Source organism: Micromys minutus (genome assembly GCF_963924665.1).
Source record: "Micromys minutus genome assembly, chromosome: 32".
In the NCBI taxonomy this organism is placed as follows: domain Eukaryota; kingdom Metazoa; phylum Chordata; class Mammalia; order Rodentia; family Muridae; genus Micromys; species Micromys minutus.
The window spans coordinates 1,508,906-1,531,236 of NC_137967.1; the positions used below are offsets into that span (position 1 = coordinate 1,508,906).

At 42.8% G+C, this 22,331-nt stretch overlaps 1 protein-coding gene across 3 annotated transcripts in view; it reads right to left on the reverse strand.

The window, feature by feature from the left end:
* The window catches only part of NELL1 (neural EGFL like 1), a gene marked incomplete at both ends in the record, with an annotated part of 772,717 nt that overhangs the window by 542,710 nt on the left and 207,676 nt on the right, over positions 1–22,331 (reverse strand). For all 3 annotated transcript variants that reach the window (XM_080908377.1, XM_080908376.1, XM_080908375.1), the window contains 2 exons: positions 850–949; positions 10,919–10,992. In XM_080908377.1, the coding sequence (XP_080764503.1) occupies positions 850–949; positions 10,919–10,992 (174 nt within the window). The remainder of the gene's footprint in view (positions 1–849; positions 950–10,918; positions 10,993–22,331) is intronic.

Here is a 22,331-nt window from a genome sequence, read left to right on the forward strand (position 1 = left end):
GCGAAAATATTCACTTTATAGCTTTTTATAGTAAGAAGAAGGTTGCAAACCCTTTCTAGCATTAAAAAAAGAGAGAGAGAAGGAGGAGGAGGAGGATTAAGTATCAAGTGACCAGAGTTAATCCATTAAGACTCCCTAAGAGTCTTCCTTAACTCAGGAAGCACCAAAATTCAGTTAGGGAGGCTCCAGGTTAGTGTGTACTATAGAGCGTGAGGGGCTTGAGAAAGACACCGCAATGAAAGAGTGACTATGTTCAGCTGGATTCCTGAGATTAAGATCCTTAATAAAGTCTAGGTTCTCCCAACTCACCTAATTCTCCCTGAGTGAGAACTTCTGGAAAGAATCAATTCATGAGCTAACAACCAAAGACATAAGAATAAATTTGGAAAAGAAAGAGGACCCAGAAAGAGAAAACAATTCCCGCCTAAGAATTAACTAGCAGAAGCTCATTTGAAGTTTTGAGTTGTCGGTGTGAGAACTGGCCCAGTGGATGAGGCAGAGACTCCTTAAGAAAATGGAATAACAATGGGAATGGTTGTTATTATAGGAACTATCATTTGCTTTAATACAGAAACAACTGCTTATTGGATGTCTGTCGCACGCTGGGCCTTTCTGCTCTGTGCTTATGCATTTTTCCCATTTAATCTTCACAGCAGTCTCATGAGGTGGAAATTATTATTATCCTCAGTTTACAACTGAGGAGACAAACTCAGAAAAAGGTAAATGGGCTCTTCAAGTCTCTGAAATCAGGGGAGAGTGAGCAAGGCAAGCTGTCTCTCACACCACTGTTCATCAAACCTTCATGCCCATTACCAGCCCCACCTGGAAGCCACCACCACGCCCACTCACCTCGGCACACCCTGCAGCACTGATTCTCTGGAAGAATATGATCCTTCTCTGAGCAGTTCAAAGGCGGGCAAGCTTCTGTGATTTTTACCAAAACTCCACCCTAGAAGCCAAATATCAGAAAAGTGTTAATTCACATGGCGAGCCCATCACACTGGCTTCTAATGTTCCTCATAATCTGCTTGCAGAGGTAACCACCCAGATGCTAAGTGTGTTCTTGGGAATTCCACTGAGAAGAACAATCTTGCAAGTCAAATTGATGAGTCCAGGGAGAGACATCAGGCTTCCTTTCTATAGCAATACAGCCTGGGTTTCTGCAAGTGCCATTAGGGTTTTTTAAGCCTCTTTTTCAAATGCAAAGGGATGCCCACAGGGATGTGCTGATCCTTTCCAAGAGCTGACTGCTGAGTGTGGCAGCATCCTGGAACTCTGGAAATGCAATAGTTCATGTTGTGCAGCCCACATTGTATACAACAGGCTTCTGACAAGCAATTCCAGCTTCCATGGGTCACAGCTTTGTCACCGGGCATCAACTGGGTGACTTCCTAGTTCTCGGAGAACTTACTACACGGATGGAATGAGATACATAATTCCTAAACCAGGAACAAATATAGTACAGAATTTCATTTTAAAATGTGCTCTGATAAGGGCAATGTCATGTGCTAGAGAGACTAGCTAACTCTGCTCAGGCAGGGAGAAATTAGGAAGGGGTTGTGTTGAAAAAAACTTGACTAACTGTATAAAGAAAGAGACTTTGCAGGTCAAGACAATAGACAAGGCACATGGGCATGAAAGAGCATTAGTCAGATGAAAAGTAGATTTCCTCTGGCTATAAGTAACACAACTTACAACAATGTTGTTAAATATCCAACTGTCGTACACTCTTGGCCTCACTGACTGAAGATCCTCCTGGTTGACATGAGCAGTGTCTGCATTTAGTTTTATGCTGAACTTTTAAAATAAGCCCATTGATTCCTTTCTTTTAAAAGGTTGGAGAGACTCTTACTTTATCTCATGCATTTAGTTTTTTTCTCTCCCATTCTTTGCAGGATGTTTAAGACAGTCAGGAACTGGGAGTCTCAGTTTAGGACAAAAGTCACTCCCAAACACCGGTGGGTAGGAAGATAGGACAGATCCCCACAGCCATAAGGATAAGAGAGACAGGCACTGTGTTCTGTGTTCCTAAGAGGGACTCGCCGTTCCTCTGACCAACCCACACACCCTTGTCAGTTCTCTGGTTTGGCAGATGGGACACTAATTTCTAGAGAAGAGAACAGTCAGGACATGAAAAGCCAAACAGAACTACAAGACACAGGCTCTTGCTTGAGTTCTATCAAGTCAGTGGCATGAAGTGAGCCACAGAGATCAGCGACTTGCCTTCCAATAAGTTGTCTGCAACATGCCTTTCTCTTCCTTCTTTGAAGTTTCCCACCCAGCCAGCCTTGTCCCTAGCATTCTCTCTCATAGTCCACCCACCTCTGGTGCTCTTTTTAAACTTTTTTTTTTTCCGGATTCCATGAGAGACTGGCCCTATGACTCAACAACTGATCCTGTTACAACATTCAGTCCTCTTTTCCAGACAGACTATCCTCATTTCCCATGTATCTGACAGTGGTCAGAGTCTAAGCATCAGGAGTAAGACTGCTGTGGGCATCTGAGGCAAACCAACTATTCCAAGGCAACAGAAGCTAAGGTCCTCCCTCTCTGGAACTGTACTGCATGGAAATAAAAATGAATGACTCATTATCAACTCCAATCCTATCACCCCACAGTAAGGTACAGGCTCTGGTGCATTGCCTCCAACATAGATTTAAAAACAAAACAAAAACTGGTGAATGCTTTTTAGCCAAACTCTGCTCCCATCTCCAAGTTCATGATGCTTTTCTAACACCCTGATGTTGGCTCACCTCTGACAGAGGGCACATTGATTGCTGCATCCATTTGCAAAGCTGGAAGCTACCTTCAAGTTCTACACCCCTTCCATGGCCCAAAGCCAGTGGCTTAATAGTATGTGAGGCATACATCTACAAGATGAACATTCTCCGAAGTATGATTTACAATCCAAAATGCCCAGTAGGTTCCGGCTATAGGTGACCTTTTATTTGAATTCTTTCTTTGCTGAGGTTCTTCCTCTCCCCCACCTAATTCATCCATAGTCCAACAGGTCCTACTGGGAGCACTTCCTGAACAGGTCACTTCCTAGTTGCAGAGTCTGCTTCTAGGAGTACTCAAATTAGGACAAGGAATGTATGTGTCAGTATTTCACTAAACCTGTTGTCAAAATGAACTCTTCTCTGGTAGATTCTAGATGATTTCCAGTTACTTCCTTGTATTTTTCCCTCTAAATCTAAAATTTTGCAACATGGATGTGTATTTTTTAAATCTTCCTGATTGTTGTATGTCATGACCTCTGCACTGAGCTATGTTAGTGGAAACACACAATAATTCCACTTTTCCTATTTTATAGTAATTAACCTGTTCAGTGCTCAAATATGCATGTATATTTCTGTTGTTGCTAAACAATACTTTGAATGCCATGGAAGACTTCTTAAAAGAGCTCACTCATGGTGTTTTCTTTCTATAAGAGGAGTTTGCTCTAGCTACTCATTACATCACCTAACAGAACTTTTTGAATTTTTTTTCCATTATATTTATCTACTCAGAGATCACGCATGTGGCACAGCACACATGTAGAGGTCAGAAGACAATATGTAAGTCAGTTCTCTCCTTCCACCACATGCGTTATGGGGAATGAACTGAGGTAGCCAAGCTTGGTAACAGGTTCTTTTACCTGCTGAGCTGTCACAATGACCCAAAGTTGAGGATTCTAATCAACCCTTAATATAGTGAATAAGTAAGACCCAATTCCAAAGCTTCGATTGAGACAAAGCTACTAGTATATTTTTAAGGTAACCTGAGCCATCTTTATTGTTGTATAACTACATCTGCGTGCATTAGCCCAGGGAGAAATGGTTTTCAACTCTCTTGAAAATTCTTGCTAGTAAAAAGTAATCTGTCATTACTCTTAAATCTTCCTGATTGTTGTACGTTGTGATCTCTGCACTGAGTTCTGTGTTGGTGGAAAAACACAATTATTCTACTTTTCCTATTTGAGAGTAACTACCCTGCTCAGTGCTCTAACGTAAACAATCCAAGTTCTATACAAATCACCTCACCAGGCTCTGACTTGAATTTCTAAAAACATATAAACATCTGCAAGCTGAAAACTGCCACTGTGCTGAAGAAATGTTCCAGAAGAGTTGATAATTGGGCAAATGGAGGCAAGACTGTTAGAAGAGTTCCTCGGCGTGGTTTAAAAATAATGTGTTGGGGGCTTGCTGTGGAATCATGTCTCCTAGGAATGTCAGAAGCTGCACCCATAACGTCTCACTGCTATTACTCCCCAAAGAGAAGCCTAACCATACCACATGGTTGACAACTTTCCCTAACTTTAGCCCCAGCTCCTGGAGCTCTGGCCTCAGACTGTATCTGTCCCTCACAGGCACATACACATAGACACACATAAACAAAGCAAAAAACTAAGAAGAAAGTTCTCCCTAATTCAAACCCATAAAACAGAAATGGGTAGAGATCCGGGTTGCCTTTCATTGACAGGGGATCCTTATCTGAACCAAAGAACACAATCATTACTTGAGTAAGTATATCCTCTATTTTCTCAAGTGAGTAGGTGTCTTTGGGTGTCTTGGGGAGAAATTAATCTATTATATACAACAGAAGCCATACAGTACTAAGAAAGACTATGTCAGGCAGACCAGTCTCATCCACACCCACTATCCTCTATCCTCACTAACCATACTCATTAAATGGGCCTCCACATTCTTCTGTAGCCTTATATAGAAATTTCCTTTGTTGATTAATCAGTGTATCCTAACCTGACTATGTATCCTCAGTTATACTGAAAGATCATTAGTCATCCGTGCTAGTCAGTGTTGATGGTCAATTTCACAAGATTTCTACTGTTTCATCTGAAGTGAATCTAGAGTCACTTAAGAGAAAAGCATCCATGAGTGCTTAGGATTATCTAGATTAGATGGATTGTGGGAAGGTCTAACCTAACTTAAGGTAGAACCATTGAATTAGGGGCAAGTGACCCATGCCACAATTTACTGCTCTTTACCTCCTGACTTCGGGTTTTAATGTGCCTCCACCTCTAGATGCCATGACTTTCCACCATGATAAGTCTAGAGGAAAGACTAAAGATCAAGCAGGAAGAATGGAGCTGGAGAATGAAGAGGTGGGGCTACAAAAAGACATGGCCATTGAACTCTTCAGATCAGTGCAGCTGTAGCTACTGGAAGAAGACCTGCCCAAGATGAGACCCACCAAAATTTCATCTGGGAGGGGGAAGGGAGACTCGAGGCCCCACCCATCTCTGAAGGAGTATTGACACCTACAGACGCTTGGAAAAGGATGTCATTTTCTTCAATGACATACTGTACCCACTGATAAGTTAACCCTCATCCCATAAATAACTCCCTACCCATGCTCATGCAAGCAACCCTAATTCAACTCTGTGGCTCCTACACACACTGAAAAAAATGAAAGTAGAAGGTAGAATTTTTTTTTTCAGAAAGAAGAATGATATCAATGGGTCAGGGTAAGGGTAACAGAGTGAAAATGGATAGAACTCGTGGCATACATGTGTGAGACCTAAAGGATAAAAATTAAAATATTTTTAATCTATGAACAAAAAATAACCCTTCTCACTTAAATGGCCTCCACCAAAAAAGAAAAATAACATAACAAAAAAGAAAATGAACATACTACCTCTCTAAAATTCAAAAACCAAGAACTATTACAAATAATTCAAAGCCTGAGACCACAGAAAACCTAAGAACATGTATACACAAAGGCTGACTCCAGCTCCCTTGACCTTCTGAACCCTGCCTGCCACATCTGTGTAGAACATACCTTGTAGGGTTATTATGATACTTAAATTTAATAATATGTTTTTAACTATCTTAGGTAATAATCAAAAAATAGTAAGTACATAAGGAATATTAAATGATATTGTAAATGATTCATTTCTCTGTGGACAGAATAACTCATAAATATTTACAGAAAGTCAACAAATAAATCACTTTTCAAAACACGGTGAAATTATTCCTATCAATACACACACAGGCGTGCGTGTGCGCGCACACACATACACACACACAGAGTCTGTGTAAAGAATTCTCTGGACAAATTGCTTTTTAACTCATCAATCCTAAGCATAGGGGTAGTGATGCCAATAGGCTACTCAGATAAGCCACCATTTCAACCCAAGCCCATTTATTCTACATATCTCAAATGTGTCTGCTCTGGACATCTCTGATGACAAGGATCTAGTCACGAAAGAGACTTCAGAGAGAGTCGCCCAAGGCCTCTGCTCAAAATGCAAAGAGGAATATAGGTTTAATGAGTGTCAGTCCTGTGGTTTACCCTGTGATCACAGCAGAGTAGGCAGAACTCCCTTTAATCACCCTGCCTTTCCCTGAGGTAGGAGAGAAAACCAAAGGCAGAATCTAAATTCATTGTCCTCCCCAGAAGACATAGACCATGACATCTTTAATTATACTCAAGGAAGTTGGCCAAGACCATGAAAGATGAGAACAACTCATGTTCACTGAAGATTTAGTGCTAAGCACCACATTTCCTCCTCTGTGTACTCAATATTCCCTGTTGTGATATGCTTGCCTTAGGTTGGAGATCATGCCACATCCCAGGCCTGTGAGCTTCCTAGTTGATAAAGAGACAAAAACAAAAAACAAAAAAACAAAGTCCTTACTGCCATCTCATCCCCACCTTTGATTCTAGCAAATGAGATCCATGCCCAGCATCTACTGATAGAGAGATACCAGCCTCAGTGTCATTCGGTTGCCATGGCAAAGACCTAGCCTAAAGCAACATGAAGGAGGAAAGGGTTCCCAGCTCCAGGTTATCAGCCATCATTGCAGAAAAGTCAAGGCAGGAACATAAAGTAGTACATACACAGTGAAGAGCAGAGGAAGAGACAAGCTTACCCCATGTGACCCGCTTGCTGGCTTCTGTGTTCAGCTAGCTTTGCAGGCTCTTACAATTCAGGGCCTAGCACATGAACAATGCTGTCCATAATGGGCTGGGACCATCAATAATCAAAAGAATCCCCACAGACACACCCATAGGCCAACCTCATCTAGATAATTTATCAACTAAGGGTTTCTTCTATATGATTCGAGGTCATACACATTGACATTTACAACCAGCACACTACTAAACTACTAACCCTAACCCTAACCACCAAACTAGCTGGACCAACAGGATCTGTACCATACATGATATCAGACAGGAAGGGGTAATGGGGAACACAAAGATGAAATTCAAGGGGATCAACCCTTAGAAGATGTTGCCAGTTAGAAAAAGATACAGGAGAAAGCCTTTTCTCCTAAGCCCCATAAAAGAAGAGATTTGGGCTCTTCTTTGAGATCTCTTTGAATGCCTAGTAAGTCTCTAAACACTGTGTTCTGCTCAATGTTTAAAATGAATTCTTCCTTTTCTCTTGAGATGTGATGAAAATAAAAGAACATAAATAAAAAGCATTTTAAAAGATTTTATGTCTATTGTAGACAGGGCAGTTCACTTGGCATCTCTTGAAGTGTCTCACAAAATCAGCCTTGGTCTGTGGTCACATAGTAGTACATTTTCTCTTCTTCCTTTCCTTCCCCATCTCTTCCTGTCTGCCCCTTCCTCGCACTGTCCTAATTCCATCTCCTCATTACTAACAAAGAATATATAAGTAAAGCATTAACTCAAAAGCCCCGTGCCTCCAGTTTTGTTCTCCGGGACCCTAAATCAAATGAGTAAGTAGTATTTTTCCTTTGCTGTCTTCTCTGTTAATATTGTCTAGGAAAGTGATGTCTGATCAAGCATCCCAGATGAAGGCTGGAACAAACTTTTGTATTGACATTTGTTTGTATTCCTCTAGGATGCAGTGAGCAAGGTGGGAAGAGGAAAATAAAAAGATACAAGAACTCTAGCTTTATCTTCTGCTTCCACTCTCTCCCAATTGGCTCTTACTAAGAACCAACAAAGGGAATCTGAACTTCACTGAAGTCCATGTAACTACAGACTTTTGATCTGTCAACATGAGGCCACTCTGTTGGGGTGAACTAACTTATTCTCATACCTTCCAGAGATCAAAAGTAAGGTCACTGGGTACAAGTTATAGATAGGTGGGTTTTCACCAAATCAAAGGAATTTGCTGGTTACTAATGGTTTCTGGCCAGGTAATAAACTACTTGATATGTTAATAAATGCAAATAAAGAAAGGTATGGGCAAGTAGACATGGGTATTTTCACAGAAAACTATATCAGATTCTTTTCTTTAACAGTTGGTTTCTAAGCATGTATGTTCCTGGTATCCATGCTCTCTCACCGTCCTCCTTAATGATAAATCTGTAGAAGCTAAATGCAAATAGTAGAATTAAGAGGAAATGAGACTAAGTCTCTTTGGAGACTAGGTCACAGGAAACACTCCATAAGAAAGTATCTACATAGACATGAATGGGGAAGGGGACAATCTGTTTCAATTGTCTTATAGATTAATAAAGAAATCATCTTGGGCATCCAACATCCTTACTTATGGCATCATCATAGGGTTCTACCTCCAATATTCAAAACATTGTGACCACAATGACACTCCAAATGAGAACTGTACATTTAACTGCATGCAACGTACTCAACTACAAGAGATCGTTACAAAATACTGATCTAAATCTAGCATACAAGTATGAGAAACTGAGTTCAAGAACCCCTAGGTATGGAAGTGGACTTTTATAATCCCCATGCTAGATAGAGGGAGAGCTAGCTAATTCCACATGTTCCAGGCCAACACAGAGACACTGTCTCAAAACACAAGGTTGAAGGTGACTGAAGGCTAATACCCAAGGTGACAAATAAAAAGCCTCCACATGCACATATGTGAATATATACACACACGTGTGTGGGAGGTGTGATTTATGTATTACAATTTTAGTCACTATGTTTTAGGGAGTTGGTTGCATAGCAATGAATAGCCAAAGCTATCAAGCTTGTCCTGTCCATTTGTTCTCTACATCCCACCTTCCCCACACTACACAGTCCTCCTTTTTCTTGATTAAATGCAATGCCTTTGCCTAATGAAGGCATCCAGCATATTTGTGGTCTCACGATTCCATTCCACTTCTCTGAGTACCACAGTTTTCTCGTAGGAATGCCTTCTCCCTTCTAAGTGACAAACTCCCCACACAAACAATTAAAGAGGCCACATTCTCCCCCTACTGAACATGTTGTATTTGACTGATGACACCAGCTATTCCTGGTACTGGAGGCATTTACCACTGCAAATAGGCCTGCCATATTCATCAATACTAGACTGTGCCTGTGGTGCATGCTTCCTGACTTCTGAGACCCTGCACTCTAAGTCTCATAGTCTTCCTCTTGACCATTTTAGGAACTCAGTAGTTCACGTAGTATTGCTTTCAAAACAATTGACCATTTTTGCTAATAATACCCAAGGAAGGTTTCAGGCTTTCATAACCAAGACCATAAACTGGAATTGTCTTTGACATTATCAGGCATCCTGATATCAACATCAGAAATGAGCACCCAAAGCCATGTAAAAAGACTCTTCAGATCTGTTTCTACATGGTTCTTAAACCCTCCTTTTTATTCATATTTCTTGTCACTGCCACAGGTTGGCAACTCTTAACCATTATGGTTCAATGACACCCAGTACTTTTTTCATTGTAGTCATACTGGACCTTAAAAATATATGGGTGTTATTACATGCCTACATACACTTGCTAAGGACACTTGTTTCCATGAAGGTCAGGTCAAGATAGACATTTTCTCACCTATTTTTGAATTTTCTTTTTAAAATCCTTCTATTACATATTATATCCTGACCACAGTGCTCTTCTCTTCCCTCTTTTCAGATTCCCTCACCCCACCCAGCACCTCCCCTCTCCCCAAAAACTGTTCCACCTTCATTTCCTTTCAGACAAGAGTAGGCTTCCCAGGAATATGAATCTCCATCTGTCTTCAATCTCCAAATGTACCGTAAAATTTCACCAAGTGAAAATATTCAGAACTTCCTACATATAAATAATAAATAATCTCTTTCCTTATGGCTCTGACACTTGCAAATTTTAAATCCTCTCCCCAACCCCCAGAATATGTTTTCACTCTCTTCAACCTAGGAAGTAAAACTACCAATCACCTTCAAAGAGGCCTGGTTGGCCTTGATGTTGAGACCACAGTAGCTTGCAGTACTCACAGCAAGAGGGACTAACCAATAGGACCAGGCTGACCATGTGCAGAGTAACTCAGTATGATTGTCTCTCCTCCTCATTGCACATGAACATTTCAGGAGACCAGAAGGTCCGTTACCACTGCTTGTTGTATTTTTGCTAATTGCACGTTTCTCCCATGATAGAATATAAGTTTATGAAGAAAAGAATTTGGTTCCTGCCATGTCTTCACATCCTAGGACTACACTGGGGCCGGCATTTACTGTTGTAGATGCGAATCCTAGAGCAGTGCTGGAATAAAGCATTCGTGACGGTGTCCTCAGAGCCCAGTTGAGGGCTGGGAAACATCGTCTTCCTGACTCCTGTCTGCTGGATGTCTAGTAGCAATATTCTTTATAACTTATTTCGTGATGGTGGGACAATAAACAATAAGCAAGGGAAGTTTCCTAGAATTCTTTTACCACTTGGTGGAGCTTGGCACAGTCAAGGATGCTGTCACCTACTCATCGCCTACTACCAACACATAACCCTTCCTCGGGCCACGTATCAACATCCCCATCCACAGCAGCTCCTGTTTCCTTTTCCTTCCCACATCCTTCCTGTACTGACTGCATCTCGAGGCATGTTACTCCCCTGAACGCAAGCTGATCACACAGCAATGGTAGCTATATCCACCTTGACTCCAGCCCATTAACTTGCCTCTCAGGGACCCATTTAGGACAACATACCCCGCAGAGGCACACCACATGTCTATCTTCTGTCTGCTCTGTGGAAATGACAGGGACCATGAATAAACTTACTCGACATTCCCGGCAGGTCTTGGTTAAAATCCGCTGGCCCTCAGCAAGAACTTTTCCTCCATAGATACATTTTGCTGCAAGAAAACAAAAATACAGTTCATACCTAGTCATGCTGTGCGACAAAATGGCTTCAGTTTCCATCCAAAGTCAACAGATACCACAGGAACATTGACTTCCTGAGTCTGAGCAATATTACATTCTTCATCTAATGTAAGGCATGGGAAGACTGGCACGTAAGGCAGACCTCCGCTTTTTTGAGTTTACCTCACCTTCATAGTATAGCAAAATTAATGGGGGGGGGAGACAAAGGGTAAATTTGGGCTAAAAGTTTTGTGGGTAGGTTGGTGTCCCCAATCAGTACTTTGGGGTCCCTGCCTAGTACAGGAGGTGGCCTCTTCAGGTTCCATATCCCCAATGTTGTGAGTCACAGCTAAGGTTGCCCCACACCTGGGACCTCCATAGTCCCAGGTCTCTGTTTCATCCTAGAGATACCCCTTACTTCCCCACATCCATCAGTTGAAGATTTCTATTCATTCTCATGGACACCTAGTCATGCCTCCTGTCCCTCCCCAAACCTGATGCTGAAGCCCCTATTCCCTTCCCCATCTCCTCTCCCACCCAGTTCCCTCCCTCCATCTGCTTCTCGTGACTATTTTATTCCCCCTTCTAAGTAAAATTCAAGCATTCTCACGTGTGCCCTTCTTCTTGTTTACTTTGAATCTGTGGAATGTAGCATAGGTACCCTGTATTCTGTGGCTAATATCCACTTTTAAGTGAGTATATACCATGTATGTCCTTTGGGGTCTGGGTTACCTCACTTACAAGAAATGTAGGAATGAAATGGAGCAGAGAATGAGAAAATGGCCAACCAATAACTGGCCCAACTTGAGACCCATCCCGTGGATAAGCACCAATCACTGACACTATTTATGATACTCTCTTATACTTGTACCAGGAGTCTAAGATGGCTGTCCTCTGAGAGACTCCACGTAGCAGCTGACTCAGATACAGGCACCCACAGCTAAACAGTGGATGGAGCTTTAGGACTGGAACTCTAACAGAAGAATAGAGGAAAGGATTGTGGACCCAGAAGGAGATAGAAACTCCACAAGAAGACTAACAGAGTCAAATGACCTGGAACCTTGGGGCTCTCAGAGACTGGACAACCAACTAAAATCATACACTCGTTGGACCAAGGCCTTCCTGCACATATGTAGCAGAAGTTGAACTTGGTCTTCTTGTGGGTCCTAAACAACCTGTCTCGGGGTGTGGGGAAGTAGATATGCTATCTAATAAGTTGTTGCTTGTACATGGGAAGTGTTCTAGCTAGTCTGCCTTGTCTGGCCTCAGTGGATCCACCTAGCCTCACAGAGAGTTGATGTGCTAGAGTAGTAGGCTCCCACCCACTCAGAGGAGAAGGGGAGGGGTACAGGGAAAGGATTGTGAGAAGCTGTTACTGGGAGGGGTCAGTGATCTGGATGTAAAGCAAATTAGTAAGATAGATACATAGAATCATAGATAGATGGCCAAAAAGTTCTCCCCTCACTTGTGTGTGTGTGTGTGTGTGTGTGTGTGTGTGTGTGTGTGTGTGTGTGTACTCATGAGTACAGGTAGAAGCATGTGCATGGGGTAACTTTATGTCAACATCGGGTATCTTTCTATACCCCTCTCCACCCTATTTGTTGAGATAGGGTCTAGTACTGAACCCGGAGCTCTCTGATTCAGGTAGACTGACCAGCCAGTGAGCTCCAGGATCTGCCTGATTCTGCCTTTCCAGAGCCGCCATTGCATGGCCATGCCCAGCTATTTATTTGAGTACTGGGAATCTGAACTCAAGTCCTCATACTTGTAGCGTTGTAAGTACTAAGCCACCTCCCTAGTCAAATTAGCAGTATTTTTGGTGCAGACCATCCTGCTATCAGATGTGCCTCTGGGTAAAGATTTTGTTCATAAAAATTTTACAAAACGCTGGGGGATCATGTGCTTCCTTATGATTCTGTGAGGAGAGGGCCCTGAGCCCAGGTGCACTTATTCATATTCAGACAGCTAAGACAAGCAAGCCAACCTGGCCAATTGTGACATCAGTACACTGAAAAAGAGGCCTTGAGAATGGTGATCTGTGTGGGCTAGCAGGGAGAGCAGAATGTGGAAGTCAGCCCTGTAGAACATTTCAAAGAGGAACAGCTCAATTTAGATTCTGCCAGGGCTCAGCCCTTGGCTTCACTTGCTGACTCATTTTAAGCATTTGCAGAATATGTCAATTTGCTATGACCCCTCTCTAATTCCACTAGATTTTTTTCCAGCCACTTCAAGAGGAAACAGAAAGCAAAGGTCTGATTGAAATCTTTCCTGGCCTGATAAGGGCTCTCTAGCCCCAACTCTCTAGAGAAACAGAAATAAATACACACTTGCCTTTAGTTCATAAAACCGCTTCACCTCTCAGGCCTTTTCCGTATCTATTAAAGTTGAGTTGATTGACTTTGGTAGTTCCCTGGTTCTACAGTCTTCACCTTCTCATGCAACGTTCATGTTCACCTTGTAAGCATCTGCCCAACCGTCACACTCACAGAAAATGAAGAGCCAAAGACAAATGCTGGTTTACTTAACATGTCTCCTCTGGGGGGTAGATGCTCTCACACGCTGCCTGAGCCCTCTGTGACAACTGACATTTGCACAGCTGTTGGAACAGTGTTACCCAACAGGCCTCAGCCAACCCTTGATCTGTGCTGGGCTATGGAGAGAACCACTTTGCCCAAAGTCAAGACTTCTTACCGGACCCGCCCAAATCTGATAAAGCATTGATAAAATAACACAAAGTTCTGCCTTCCGGGGCTGACTCAGGACAACTCCGAAAGGCTATTCTGACTGAGAATCCCAGAAGGAAGAACTCAGGCATTTGCTATGAGGATCTTGTCAACCAACTTCTGCCTGACTCTGCCTCCTTCAGTGCTCATTCTTGTGCCTTTCTAATAATGCATGTGGAATCTCCATGGCAGACTGTTCCTGGTCAACACCTGGTCTGCATTAACCCACATGACCCAGCTTCACCTTAGTGCTCTCTTCTCAGTGAACGGCACCATTATCTATGTCAGCTCCTTCTATGTGTACTTCTTACTCAATCTTCAGTCCAGTGAGGAACCACGTCTGAACAATGCTTCCTGCTCAATTTATGCTTCTCCATTCCTTAACTGGCGGTGTCTTCATTCAGACCATGAGTGTCCCTCTTCTCCAATGCTACCAAACCTCCCTGATTTAACCTCAGCCTTCCCCAGTCCTTCCACAGACAACTAAAATGGCATCGTGGTCTGTCAGCTTTTCCTGATCTCTCAAAACCTCAAAAACACACCATTCCCTGTGCTGTGCTTTTACTAAAATATCCATACCCCAAATTGTCACGGTTATGTTATCTCTCAATGCCAAGCATTGCATAGAGTCTTGTCCTCTATAGGAAAGCTCAGATCTCCACTGTGCACTGACACCTCTGTCTTAGTTGGGGTTACTACTGCTGTGAAGAAACACCATGAAAAAAAAAAAAAACAAAGACGGGCGGAAGGGGTTTATCTGCGCTATGCTTCCATATCATTGGTCATCATCAGAGGAAGTCACGACAGGAACTCAAACAGGGAAAGAACCTGGAAACAAGAACTAATATAGAGCTCGTGGGTGGACACTGCTTACTGGTTTGTGGCCCATGGCTTGCTTGGCTTGATTTCTTATAGGATCCGGGACCACCAGCCTGGGAGTGGCACCATTCACGATGGGTTAAGCCCTGCTCCATAAATCACTAATGAAGAAAATGCCTTACAGGCTTGTCTTACAACCTTATGGAGGCACTTGCTCAATCAAGGCTCCCTCCTCACAGATTATTATAGCTTGTGTTAAGCTGACATAAAACTAGCCAGCATGATTGACTCCTGTCATCTTCACATTCAAGCACATCTTTATTAAGCCACAACCCTTTCCTGTCCATCTCTAAGAATGCACATTAATTAAAGACATCACTACAAAACATTTTACAAACTTTAAAAATTCTACAGCCTTAAAAATTCAAATTCTTTAAAAGTTATCTTTTTTTTTAAATCCACTTTTTTAAAGTCCAAAATCTCTGTCAAACTCCAAAATATCATTTTTAAAAGTTTAAAGTCTCAACTGTGGGATTAGAAAAAAATAACAAAAATAAATTAAGATGTTTTCTTACTTCAAGAGGGAAGAACCAGGGCATATTCGTGATCTGAAGAAAGTAAAACCAAACTTTAAAAATATAAGTAGCTCAATGTCCACTCTTTGGGACTCACTCATGCTCTTCTGGGCTCCTGACAGGCCTTAGGTCACCTCCCTGGCTTACCTGCTGCATCACACATAGCTTGTCTTCCTATGTAAACTTTGGCTACTCCACTCCATCTCTGCTGCTGTTCTTGATGGTTATTCTATGGTACTGCTTTCTCAAAAAGGCTTGGTTCTTCTGCAGCAACTTGGATGCCCTTTGATTAATGCATCTCCTCAGCTCTCTTCACAAAGCCAAGCTTCAGTTTCTCTCTACAATGCCTTCAGTTCTGGGTCTTCTGAGGCTCTACATCCTCCCCAATGGCACATCCTGGCTTCTCACAGTGCCAAACCTCAGCTGCTATTTATGAAACCTCCACGCCTCCAAAACCATTACCACCTGAGTAACTACTACCAAGTGTGGCTGTCCGTGAAACATACAACCCTGGTAACCTCTGAAACACAGCTTCTGATGGCTGACTCTCAGGAGCCATTTTCCAGAATAATTTATGTGATACTAGTCTCTTCCTAATCACTGCTTCCTAAATTCTCAGCTCCAGCCAACTGGCATCAAGTATACAAGCAAAACAATGGATTTGCTTTAGTAGTTCTGCCATCTTATTAACCACAGATAATTCCAGATAACCAGAAACAGATTTTCAATTCAGGATAGCTTGTTCAGCCAGCTCTTTTATAGAAACCAAGACCACCAGTCAGGAATGGCACCATCCACCACAGGCTGAGCTCTCCAATATCAGTCAATAACCAAGAAAATGCCCAACAGCATTATCTCCACCCCAATTATTTTAAAAATCTTTTTAAATTTCTTTACTTATTCACTTTATATCCCTCTCACTGCCTCCCAGTCACCCCTCCCATAATCCTTCCCTCACCCCCTTCCCCTTCTCTTCTGAGTGGGTGGGGTCCCCCTCAGTATCCCCCCACACTAGCACTTCAAGTCTCTGTGAAGCTAGGCACATCTTCTCCCACTGAGGCCAGACAAGGCATCCCAGGTGATAGAACATATCCCACAGACAGGCAACAGCTTTTGGGGTAGCCCCTGTTCCAGGTGTTCGGGACCCCACATAAAGACCAGCTGCACATCTCCTACATATGTGCAGGGAGGCGTAGGTCCAGTCTGGATATGTTCTTTGGTTTGTTGTTCAGTCTCTGAGAACCCCTAGTGTCCAGGTTAGTTGACTCCTGTGGACTTCCTATCTCCTCTGAGGCCTGCAACCCTTCTTCCTATTCATCCATAAAAGTCCCCAAGCTCCATCCACTGTTGGCTCTGTACACCCCAAACTTATGGAGACATTTTCTACGTCTAAGTTCCTTCCTCTCGATTGTGTCAAGTTGACATAAAAACCTAGCCTGCATACCACCCCAACACTACACACATCCATTTCTATCTTTTAAACATATATCCATCCCTTTTCATAGTTCAACATATACCATCTGTTTAACATGCATAACTGTACATTTCTACCCTCCCAGTTTTTACCCTTCCAAGATATTTATTTACTCATCCATTTGCATCTTTTAATATATAAACCCATCCATTTCTTCCCTTCCAACATATATACTTACCAATTTCTACCCTCTCAAACATATATGCCCCAATCTACACCCTCCCCACTTATAGCCATCCATTTTCATCAGATAGATAGATAGATAGATAGATAGATAGATAGATAGATAGATAGACAGACAGACAGACATAGATATATTTTAGTAATATCCCATCTTCTCTTAAGAAGCATATGTCTGTATCTGTGTCTGTGTGTGTGTGTGTGTGTGTGTGTGTGTGTGTGTGTGTGTGTGTGTGTTTGTGTGTGTGTTGTATTTGTGATATAAGTTCTTAATTAGGTGGATAAGTACAGGGTGGGAGGGTGCTCACATTTGTGCATGGGAAGCCCAAGGTCATTAACAGCTCTCATTCCTCTGTTCCTCTCAGCATTATTTTATTCTTAAACATGATTAGCTAGGCTGGGGAGCCAATGAATTTCAGGAATCTGCTTGCCTCTGTATACACACATGGCTGGCCTCCCAGGTTCATGCCACTTTGTCCAACATTTCTATGGGTGGTGGGGATCCTAGCTCTGATTCTCGTGCTTCCAAAGAAGGCACTGCACAGACTAAGACATCTCTCCATCCCCAAGAAGTCATTCCTGAGCCAGAGCCCTAATTAACTCTCCTACGTGCTGTTTCTATTGTTCTTTGGACAACACCCTAGGAGGGCATATATCACATTGTACCTTAACTACACACTTACTTTTACATCTTCCCTGCTGTCACCTCCATGAGAGTCAGGTATATAGGCATAATTGTGACTCCGACCTCAAGCTCAGTGCCTCTCTGAGCTTACTGTTGACTAAAAATGATAAACACCGTTTCAACTTCAACCTAATGAGCTCTAGTGAGTAGTTAAAAAAAAAAAAAAAAAAACAACAATCTCCTGGTCTGCTACGAGTTATTTCTGCTACTCCATATAGCTTCAAACATCCAACAGTTTCAGAGCAAATGCAGCAACAATAACATCACCTAAGAAGAGGAATGATACAGTTCCCTGATTCTTCATTTAAAAAAAAAAAATCTCTTTTATGCCTCAGTGTTCTAGATCAACCCATGACTGTGACTCGTTGCTCCTAGTGATACTCTGTGTGTCCCCACCCCATTGGCTCACACAGGAAGAACTCTGGGATTCCTGTGTGATAAATTCCCATACTTCTGAAGACAGCAGCTGCCAACTTGGCAAGGTGGCTGGCTCCAGAGTGACAGTTCTGCTAAACGCACTCCTGTTAGCACTGCCATCTGTGTCTTGGCATGGGCTGGGTAATGCAGAAATTCTCCTTTTCTTCCCCTTTGGCCCCTTGCCACTGCACAGTGGTATTAACATGCTTGCTACCCTGCCTTGAAACATTCGGCTAGCTCCTCTCTTTTTCTGGGAGGCTCATCCAGAACTCCTTTATGGAGATAAAAATGCCCTACTGTGTGTGCCACACTCAGTGACACATCCTGCATCCACCAGGCTGCTATAAAAAATAAATGTCTGCTGAATTTTATGTCGTCTAATCATAGGGAAGTTGGGGGCCTGGGGAATAATACCAGCCTATGTCTGTATGTCTCCCCACCACCTGCAGCTGTGTCCAGGTGCAGAAAGTTCATACAACATGGATGTCAGGTGTCTGGGAAATAACCTCAGACAACTTTTGGGACTGAAAAAGTCTCCGTGCGTTCATATTTCCCCCTACCGCTCTGCTAACATCTCTTCCTTCACTGTCATCTCCTTCTTTGTGTATAACGTAAGACCTCGTTATCAAACCTCTTGATCTATGGCCAAAAGACTTATTTTCAATGTCTGAGGAAATCCAAGTGCAAGGCGAGTCTGGAGAATTAATTCATTTCTACAGCGTTCAGAGTGAGCAGGAATGCAAATGGATACCTGGGGCCCTTCATGTCACACCAGGGACGTGCAAAGTAGGGGTATTTCACAGTGTCCAACCATGAAATTGAAACCCAGCCTCAGCACACCCTTCTCATGATGTCAGAAAGAAGCATGCTGGGCATTTAAAGACAGTTTATTGTTCCTTCTGCACCCACAGACATCTGGGCCTTTGGATTTGACCTTGATTTCTTGAGTTCTGGGGGCTGGACACTTTGGCCACTTGGGCAGGTGCTGTTTTCATTGTCCCTGTCACATATGCATTCAGATTTTCATTCCCTCTCACCTCTCAGCCATCCCTGGGCACTTGGTGACTTTGACATAGGACTCTGCTTTACACTAAAAGTATGTGGTTGATCAAAAGCACTGAACGCTCAAGGGTTCTCCGGTAGATTACCTTGGTGAGCTTACAAGCTCCCCCTCTCTGAGCAAGAGACCCACATCAAACTGAGATGACAAACAGAAGACGTAACACACACAGCCGCGCACCAAACTGTTCCTTCCCTCTGCCCTGTCTCTGAGCTTCACGTTGCTCGTCTCCTACAGGCTCTCCTTAGAAATGTAACACCTGCTCTCACAGAGTCTCACGAAAACCAACACTTAGATGCCGGGTCTTTTAGCTGTCACGCAGGGCCATCCCTTCTCTTCCTCCCCACCGCCATCTGCTTGCCCCCATCACCTTCATATGGAACATGTCTAAGACCCAGGCTTAGCAGCTGCCTCTTGCTCATATTGCCCTTTCTTAAACCGCTTCCCTGAATGTTCCATAGCCCCACTTAAAAAAAAAAAAAAAAAAGATTTAAAGCTTCATTTTAAAAAAATGATGTCTATATGTGTGCACCTGTGTAAGTTTATGTATACCACATGCATGTAGGTGGCCAAGAAGTCAACCAAATTTATAAGCAATTGTAAGCTGTGGATGCTAGAAACCAGAGCAGCCAGTGCTCTTGTCCACTGAGCCATCCACACAATGCCACCCACCACCCCCAAAAACCTTAATTTTTAAAAATAACCTTATATTTATTTTTTTCTCTTTTTTCATTAACTTATTCACTTTACATACTGGTCACAGACCCCCCTTCCCCATCCTCCCAGTCCCATCCTTACAAATCCCTCCTCCAATTACTCCCTCCTCCTCTGCTCAGAGGAAGCCACCCCCTTGGGTACGCCCCCACCCTGGGACATTAAGCAGCCGGACTAAGCACATCCTCTCCCACTGAGGCTGGACCAGGCAGTCCAGTTGGGGGAAGGGGATCCAATGGCAGACAACAGACTCGGAGACAGCCCTCGCTCCAGTTGTTAGGAGACCCACATGAAGACTAGGCTGCACATCTGCTACAAATGTGTAGGGGGCCTTGTTCCAGCCCTCAATACTCTTTAAATTTTTAAATTTTCAGAGGACAGCATTGTCTGGCATCAATGGGAGAAGAGGCTTTTGGTCCAGTGAAGTCCAGTTTTCCCAGCATAGGGGAATGCCAAGCCACTGAGATGGAAAGGGTAACTGGAAGAGGGAGCACCTTCATGGAAGCAAGTGAAGGGGGAGGAGGAGGAGGGATGGGAGCTGGGGAGGGGATAACATTTGAAATGTAAATACAGAGAATATCCAATAAAATAATTTAAAAAACCAATTGTGTGTTTAATTCTATGTGCCTTTTCTTTTTTAAAGCTGTGTGTTTCCCTCTGATGGGTATGTTCTTGCTCACGGGGACATCTACAAAGGTCTTACTCATTCCTAAATACCCTGCTAAGCTGTTACTTGTGAACATTCTTAAACATGCATGTGTCCACAATACACTACAACTGTAACACTTCAATCCTGGACACTGGCACTTGTGCCTGGTTCAGTGGGAGTTTCTTTCACAGCCGAAACCAGACACCCAAACCCAAAACTACCTACCAGAGATTTCTATTTAAAACCCAGTAAGAAATAAAAAGTCTTTCAGGCCAGAAGTTCCCAAACTTTTAACTGTAGAGGTACATTAAATATTAATCTATTGTGTTCATATCCCCCACCGAATCTCTGAGCATCAAAGTATCATCAGAGTCACTGAGAAGATGAGTTCTATGTAACCGATTTCATCTGGACTCCACATAAACAGGATATTCTGCCATTACCATTAGGTCGTGCTTCAGCATCTTAGAAAAAGTGAGCAACTTCCTGGGATCATCTCATAACCCGATAATTCTCAAATTAACTGGGATACAGAAGAATGTCCATCTCGCTACTATATAATAAAGAGAATTAATTGTATGTAACCAAGGCCTTGAGGGCCTGCAAGATGGCTCAGCAGATAAAGGCACCTGCTGCAGAGGCTGATTTATAAGCTCATTCCCTAGACACACATAGAGGAAGGAAAGAACCGACAGCTAGAGATGTCCTCTGAATCCCACATGTACCTACACACACACACACACACACATACACACACACACACACACACACACACACACACACACACACACAGTAAATAGATGCAATGGGGTCATGAGTGTCAGTTTGGGACCCAGTCATTTGTTCTACATTGGACAATCTTATATTAAAGAAATTCTCCCAGTGTAGGGGAATGCCAAGGTGCTGAGGTGGAAGAGAGAGGTTGGGAGAGGGAGCATCTTCATGGAGGCAATGGGAGGAGGAGGGGGATGGGATTGGCGGAAAGGGTATAACATCGGAAATGTAAATACAGAGAATCCAATAAAATATCCAATAAAAAAAAGAGGGAAAAACTCTAAAATTAAAATAAATAAAGAAATTCAAAATAATAAAAAAATGTGCTTCTGTATGGAGCACATTATTATAGAGTTCTTATAATAATGAAAAGTGGGAAACAACCTAGACCTTTGATAACTAGAAAGTGATTATGCAACAGGAAAACAGTGAAAAACCGAATTCAGCAAAATAAGATTCGTTGTCTTTAACACTACGAGAACACAGTTAGGTGGTAACAGCTAGGTAGTCAGCAAAGCAGAATATTTAAATCCCGTTTGTCTGTTTGCTTGCCTGCTCTTTTTGGTTGGGGGATATTTTGTTGCTGGCATTTTTTGAGACAGAGTAAGCCAAGCACATCTCAAACTCACTATACGGCTGAAAGTGGCCTTGAACTCTTAACCCCTCTTCTTTCTGTGTTCCCAGTTCAGGAATGCATGTATGCACCACTCAGCTAGGTCGCCACATTTCGATCCAGAAGTTTTCTCTCTATATCAGGTGCTTTTATGAAAAATCAGCAGAAAAATCTCGTCAGCAAAGCTACCTTAGGATGTTGCTAGCCTTGTGGTTTTGGGAAACTGATTCCCCCTAGGCTGGAGCATCGGGTAAAGTGGGGTGCTAACAGTGTAAGTTACCTTACCATGAGAAGGCAATACATTGAAAAGATGTGATGTGACCAGCATAGTACAGAACATAGAAGGAACATGCAGGCCTCTCCCCCTCTTAGTTTACCTTGGGTTCTCTGCAATGGTAGCAAAGAGCACATTTCTAAGTTCTCTTTTCCATGTACACATGTGAGTGAGTGTCTGTCTGTATGTATGTGCACCGTGTTTGGTACCTACACCTGTAAAAGAAGGTGTCAGGTCCCTTGGAACTGGAGTTACAGATGGTTGTGAGATGCCATGTGGGTGCTGGAAATTGAATCTGGGTCCTCTGCAAGAGCAGTAAATGCTCTTAACTGCTGAGCCATCTCTCTCTAGGCCGAAAAGATTTTTTTTTTATCA